The 7544-nt window shown below is 47.6% G+C and overlaps 1 protein-coding gene across 1 annotated transcript in view; it reads right to left on the bottom strand.

The window, feature by feature from the left end:
• SEPT10 (septin 10) overlaps positions 1–7432 on the bottom strand; it is a 76788-nt gene extending 69356 nt beyond the window's left edge. The window contains exon 1 of the mRNA XM_019524964.1: positions 7322–7432. Coding sequence (XP_019380509.1) covers positions 7322–7351 — 30 coding nt within the window. The 5' untranslated portion in view covers positions 7352–7432. The remainder of the gene's footprint in view (positions 1–7321) is intronic.
• Between the last annotated feature and the right edge of the window lie 112 nt (positions 7433–7544).

The following is a 7544-nucleotide window of genomic DNA, read 5'->3' as shown; positions in this document are numbered from 1 at the left end:
GAGCAGGAAGTCAGCAGGGATCACAGGATCCCAGCAAGATAAGCATCCAACTGTCTCCTGAAGGTGTTCAAGGTAGGTGCTTGAACCATCTCTGGCAGCAATCTATTCCAAACCTTGGGGGTTCAGACAGTAAAGAAGTTCTTACTTATGTCCAGCCTGAAACGGTCATGGAGGAGTTTGTGACCGTTTGACCTTGTCATCCCTTGGGGCGCTCTGATGAACAGACATTTCCCCAGATCCTGATGAGCACTCTACAAATCCTTTGAGGTACCCGATAGATACATTTCTGTTCTGTTAACCTTGGATGGCACTGCAGTTGCTATCTAACACATGTCTTGGCTAGATCTAAGATGTCCTTGCTTGATAAGGAAAAGTATTTAAGGAGAAACAGAGGAAAGCAATATATCAGACAGTCTGTAACATCACTGAAGACTACTTCAGAAGTCTCAACAATGTGGATGAGCAGCTCTCAAAATGCTCAGAAGTCACTGGGGGCTGGCAGAGGAAATGATAACATCCTTGTGAAGCCAGGAACGAGAACCCCTTGGAGATGAAGAATGTTACTGAACAAGATGTAGGGCCAGATTTTTAAAGGTATTTAGACACCAAAAAGATGTAAAAAAGAACAGAGTAGGATTTTCAATTTTGCCAATATACCTATTCCCCATTCATTTCAATGGTAGGTGCTCACCTGTAAACAACAGTACATGCATTGTTAGATGCTGAAATCCCTTTAAAAAGCTGGCTCCTATTACCTCTTCTGTCAGCAGCGAATATTCCTTCTTATCTACAGAAATGAAGGTAGCAAAATATGCTTGACACTTGATACTTCCTTGAATGCTAAGAAGGGGTTCTGGATAGAAGTTTCTTGTGTACCCCATGGGACCAAGGGGGGAATATGATATTGGTTGATTTAGATGGTTGATCAGGCCATTGCCATGCTTGAAGTTGATAAAATAAGGCTCTACAATGAGAGCATCTTATTTACAAAGAAAGTCTTTCAGCTGAACTGAGTAATCTGAAATGGGAAAGGTCACCTAAAGAACTGAGAAAATATGTAAATTCCAGTGACGCAAATGCAGAATAATCAACGTTGAAAGTTGGTGCTGCTCTTTGAAATGACTTTGGTACCAAAAGATCTCAAATACCATGAGTATCTCTGTACATGGCATTGGTATGTGATGGCAGTACTGGGAATACAGTCATCTCCTCCTCGTAGAATTAGCTGGCACCAACCTGGCTTGCTTTTTTTCCATGGTGCCATTATCAATATTGGTGTGGATATCAATACCAGTATTGAAATTTACACTAGTGCTTGCTAATTGCAAGTATTTTAAAAGGCGTGACTGCCAAATATGTCTTATGCTTCCTTTTCTAAGGCAGCATCACTTGGCCCTGTTGCAAGCTGAGTGCCCTGTTCACTGAGGAACAGGAAGAAAGGGAACAGTGCCATGAACCAAGACTTTCCCAGAGGACCTTCCTTGGCTCAGCAAGAAGGCAGCACATATCAGTCTTCATTGCCAGCTTGTACCAGGCCTTTATTTGACAGTGCCAAGAATTTTTTTTTTAAACCAGAAAACTTTTGGGTGTTGTGTTCAGCTTCGTAGAGCCAATGGTTACCAGAGACTTATTAGAAGTCAGACCTATATTGGAAGTTGATCCTGTTTCCAGGGGGTCTGAAATTCCTCTTATAAATAACTTGAGAGGGTGTACTTCCAGATCAGCATCCCTGGACTTCCTTTTCCTGTTGAATCGTCTGGCAATGCTTCTTCCCAAGACAAAGCAGAAATAGAATTTCCAATGGAAGAAATTAAACTAGCAAAGAATGGGCGTAATTTGAAAGCTAAAGACTTTGAATCCACCATTTTGGTACTGGTAAAAACACAGAAGTACAGAGGGACACATTCAGATAAGTTTTTTATTAAGGTGGTAGGTGATATTATATAATATAACTTCATAAATCCAGATACCAAAAATCCGGAATGATCAAAAATCCGCCACTTCCTCCCACCACACTGGGACCGGCCGCCACTCTCCCCCGCCCTCCCGGACACAGAGGCAGAAGCTTGCACACGGCAGCTGCCACCACCATTCACCATTCTGTGCCACCACTCCATGTGCGGCTGCTCTGGAACTGGCTGCTGCTATCCCCGCCCCCACCTCTGGGACTGGCCGCCATGCTGGTTTAAAAAACCCGGCATTTTCAAATTTCAAGAAAGTGCTCGGTCCCAAACACACTGGATTTATAAGGTTATACTGTATAATAAAATTAAAAAGGAGAAAATTTTAAAAAGGAGTGTCACAGAGTCTTGTGGACCTTTAAACATATTAAGTCAAGCTTCCCTTTGACTGGTGCACCCCACATGGAGCTGACAGGAGACTGAGCATGCAACTAAGACTAATACATGGAAAAAGGGGAAATAGGAAGGGTATCTGGATACGTGTGAGAGTTCCCCAGAAGGGATGGGATCTGCTAGGTAAGGCCTGGTGGGGACTCACAGGAGCTCCCCAGGATCTGGTAATCAGTGCAAGAGCCTATGGTGAAGTCCCTGAGGATAACAAGGGAAGTAGTGGTGGCAGCTTTGCCATATAGCCCCAGCTGTGAAGGGAAGGGTACATTTGTGTACCAGAAATTTACCCTATCTAAAGGTATGTTTACACTGGAAAGATATCAGAGCTCAAGTGAATTAGCTCAAGTTCCTGATCCAGTTTAGCAAAAGCAGAATAAATTTGCAAAAGCAGAATAAATTAGCCTGTCTGGAGCTCCAGACTGCTGCAGCTAGACTGGCTCTAGTACCCGGGTCATCTTCGGTATCTCTCATCTGCACTGAAGTATAGGTGTGTCCTAATTTGCTATTAGAGCAGTGGTTTTCAACTTGTGGTCCATGGATCCCTGGGGGTCTACAGGCTATGTTTAAGGGAGGGTCGGCAAAATGGCACACCCGGCTGGCAGCCAGACCCCATTTCCCAGCAGCAACTGCCTGCATGGCTAGGGCTTGTCTCCACGGTGACCGCAGCCACATTTGTGCATGGCTAGGGTTCCCATAGAGGCAGGGCAAGGCAGGGCAGATGGCTGTTCCAGAGCTGCTGGGATCTTGTGGCGGGGGCAGCTTGGTCCAGGGCCATGGCAGAGTCACAATCTGCTGACTGCACGCCCCTTCCCAGAGCATGCAGGCTAGAGATCATGGCTCCTCCTCGGCTCCTTGCATCGGGGACAGCGTAGTCCTGAGCCAGGGCCGACCAGCAAAGCACTGCCTGCACACCCCTTCCCAGAGTGCGCAGGCTGCAGATTGCAGCTCCTCCCTGGCACTGGACCAAGCTGCCCCCACCACAAGATCCAAGCAGCTCCAGAGCAGCCTCCTGCCCTGCCTTGCCACATGCCCTGCCAACAGGCTGGGGCTGGTCTCCATGGCAACAGCTGGGGTCTCCATGAAGACTGGCCCCAGCCATGCGGGCAGGGGCTGCTGGGAAACGGAGTCCACTGCTGGCCAGATCCAACCCGCAACCTGGACTTTGCGAGCCCCTAGTCTAAGGGATCCGCAAAAGATGGCTATGATCAATCAAAGGTACATGATTACTCATAATTGCAATTCAAAAGACTCTGTACCTTCACTCAAAATTTTTCAAATGAAAAATGTTGAAAAGCACTGAATTAAAGTTAACTCTGCTAAGGATAAGAAGCAGAACCTCTAACTGTCTCACTACCATGAGTGGGTTAAAGGAAACTGAGGGTTGGATTAGACTTCTCCACACTTTAATGCCCTCATCTGGCATATATTACATAAATACATTCCAATCAACATTACTAGCTGAAAGATTCTAAACACACACACAACACACACACTCCCATGTTCATCTCAATTAGGCTCCACATAAAAACACATTCAAATAAGGACTCTGAAGGATCTGACCAACTCAGTAGCAGTTGTGGAGGTACCAGCATGTGTTTCTTGAGTCTTAATATTGTTAATACCTGGGGTGGGGTTTACCACAGGACAAAAAAGGTGGCACTCCAAAAGCATGAGACATAATGCACTTAGGTTCAGCCTGACAAAATCTAGAAAAGCAGCATTACTGGCTCAACTCTTTCCAAAAAGTGTCAGGCACATGACTTCTCTGAAATTCTTCTTTGGTAGCTTCCATATTAAACATCAATGCCTTTCTTAAGATTATCCAACTGCTGTATTATGAAAGTATGTGCAAAAAAGGATAGAAGTAAATGTACATAAACTGTTATACTTACACTTAAGCCAAAATCTAATTTAAAAATAATATGGTAACTATAATAGACCATACTAATCCTAGGACAGGAATTTCTAAACAGCCTCTCCCACTAAAACTGGACAGCACAGAAGACAAATTTCCATTCTAAACAAATGCAACAAAGCTTGCTGAAATCATCATCCTGTTTCTTTTTCTTCAAGCATAAGTACAGCATGCTGCACACCTGCATCACAAAACCTTACAATTCTATTCTTACCTTGCATCAAGTAACATATACAATACCTTCAGGTCTGCACCATATTCCACTAGAGATTTTATATGTATTTTGTGTAATGATTGACAGAAAGCCCCTTACAACAAATAAGGTAAGAAGTGTTTTAATAATACTTATTAATCTGGGAAATTACATTTTGGTTCCACTCCCCAGCACCTACAAATCCACTCTGAAACTGCTTTCCTGTTTTTTAACATTATTCACGTATATTCCTCCTGACCCCTTCTGATCTTACATCCACTTATCCTATTTATACATTGGTCCCCTCCCTACAACTCTCCATTGTTATTTATGTTCCTCTTTGGCTTGTGCTGCTCTGCCTAGGATTCTCTCCCCTCTCCAAATCTCTATTGGCTTATTAAGGATTATTAAATCCCACTCACATTTCACTTTTGCTGGTACTTAATCTTTTCCATTTCCTCTCACTACAGATTATCTGTAAAAATATTTTGTGGCACATTTATCTCAAACTTACTCTCACAACTTTCTCTTTATTTACAGAAAAGCCCCAAATCCTGGTATTTCTTCTCTCATTTACATTACTTCTCTGCAATTCTACATGGATCACAGCTAAAACTGTATAATAATGTACAATAAATGATATCCCAAGATTAATTAAAGCCTGAAGATACCCAAGTTGTGCTCAGCACTCTGGTTTGAGAAGATGATGCAAAACTCCAGGGCTCCAGTAACACCTCAGTCTGTTCTAACACAAGGGGAGTCTGGGCACATGTACAAGTGGCACAAGCAGGCTTTGTATGTGGTACAAGGTAGATGAGAGGGTGGGCAGGCAGCACAGCAGCAGACAGGGCAGAAAGCTGAAAGCAGACAACAGACTAGGCAGGGGAAAGCGACAAGAGTGGCACTCAGAAAGGTGCAAGGCTAATTTGTGGTATGCCTGTCAAAAAGGTGGGTCCCAACTGCTCAACCATAAAGGCATCTAGGGACAAATCACCCAGAGCCAAACATCCTTCATCAGAATGCCCCTTTGACAGCAAAAAAGCAAGAGCAACTAGGTCTAACGTTTATGGGCAGGTGGGGATGCGTTAGCAGAGCATAGCTCCAAGCATGGACCTGCTTCTAACACAGGCTGCACCACCACTACCACAGCTGCAGGCACCAGTCCTTCCCACAGGGTTGCTGCCAGGATTTCTCCTTGCCACCACAACGGTGAACCCCCCGCCAGATCTGTGGGCCAGATAAAATGGCTAAGCGGGCTGCATCCATCTATGCAGGGAAAAACTCCCACATAAGACAATTCCTAATTTCTGGCTCAGTGGACCACTATTCTGTCCCTTCTTTGCTACTAAAACAATGAATGGGGATGGGATGAGGCAGCATACTTGCTGCAATGCAATGAGCAAATCAAATTAAAACATTAGAAAAAGTGAATGTGGGCCAATTTTTGGCTTGAATCTGAGTTTCTGACAAGCAAGAGGAAAGTTGACACGGTTTGCATATATGCCCATCAAGGTTTCCCTCCAGTTGCAAAGAGGCAGTCATCCACAGACAGCTACTGAAACCAACAAGGGCCATGGCCTTTACGTGGGTCATTTTCTTGCACGGCATTACAGCCTGAGACCTCTTTTCTATTCACAGAGTATCTATAAATAATCTAACTTGACAAGTTTGCTCATTTTCAGTGCTTTTTTTAAAATTCAAACATATGTCAATCCCTGTCTAGCACCATTACAGCACTGCTACACGCAATTTGAAAGCCACGCTGCACGACTGGTCTCCTGAGCTACGTGAGGGCTGTTTTCCATAATGAGACGCCTCTCCAAGCAACAGTTCTCAGAAAAGCGACTGAAACGTCTCTGGTTTAATTGCCAACTGTAACCAACTTTCACAACCGTCTCGCCCTGAATGGGACAGCGTAAACGACTGCTTGGACAAATGAGTCAGCAGCCATAAGTGAAGAGTCCAGGAAGAACAAGCAGAGGATCTCGGGGGTGGGAAGACCCTCAAGGGCGGAGTCCAGCGGGGGCTGACTGTTTCCGGCAGGCATGGCACACATTCACCCTGTGCCCTCCCCAAGCGCCACCCAATTTGCTGCTCTGCTTTGTGCTCTTCCCAAACCGCCACTCCAGTCCCCTTCCCAACATGCTGCACCCCCACAGCCCCCCCAAGCACAGCTCAGATCTCCTTCCCTTGCCCAGCCTGCTGCTCTGCTCCCTCCGTGACCTCCCCAAAGGCCCGTCCGGCCTGTGCCATCTGCTGCTCTACTTTCTGTTCCTCCACACTCACCAGGAGTGCCACTCCAAGCCCCTTTGCCTGCCTGACCTGCTACCCTGCTTTCTGCTTCCCCCATACCCTCCCTAAGGGGCACTCTGGGCACCCTTCCCAACCTGCTGCTCTGTTTTCTGCTCCACCAGAGTGCCAGCCCCACCCCCTTCCCAACCTGCTGCTCCACTTCCCGCACCCCTAGGCCCTCCTAGAGCACTTCAACACCCTCCCACCTGCTCTACTGCTCTGCTTACTGTTCCCCACCCTCCTGGAGTGCTGCTCAGACCCTCTTCTCCTCCCCTACCTGCTGCTCTGCTTTCTGCTCCCCCCACACCCACACTGAGGACTCTCTAGTCCAGCAGAGATCAACCTTTTGACACCCAACCCGCCCCCACAGAAGGCCACTCCGATCCCCACCCCCCGCCCGACCTGCTGCTCTGCTTTCCGCTCCCCGCCCCGATCCGGCGCCGCATGAAAACTCCCCCGTGCGCTCCCCGAGGTCCCCGGCGCAGGGCCCGTCCCGTCCTGTCCAGTCCCCGATCGCCCCCGCTCACACGGCCCGGCCCGGCGGAGGCAGAGCCAGGGCCGCGGACTCACCGGTTGCCGCGCCCCGTCATGGGAAGCCATGAGGTGGCGGCGGGGGCGCGCGGGGCCGGTAGCGCGACCGGCACCGACTGTTGGAATGTAACCGGCAGCGCGGGCGGGGCTGCCGCAAGAGATGGGGCGGGGCCACGGCAGGGAGTGAGGGAAAAGGGGCGGGGCCGTCTGGAAGGCACCGGACCACGGCGCAGATTATGGGGAGAAGGGGCGGGGCGAGCGG

This window comes from Gavialis gangeticus, unplaced genomic scaffold (genome assembly GCF_001723915.1).
Source record: "Gavialis gangeticus isolate Ggan-Ray unplaced genomic scaffold, GavGan_comp1, whole genome shotgun sequence".
In the NCBI taxonomy this organism is placed as follows: domain Eukaryota; kingdom Metazoa; phylum Chordata; order Crocodylia; family Gavialidae; genus Gavialis; species Gavialis gangeticus.
Note: the sequence above shows the minus strand (reverse complement) of the source record. Positions and strands in the feature narration are given on the sequence as shown.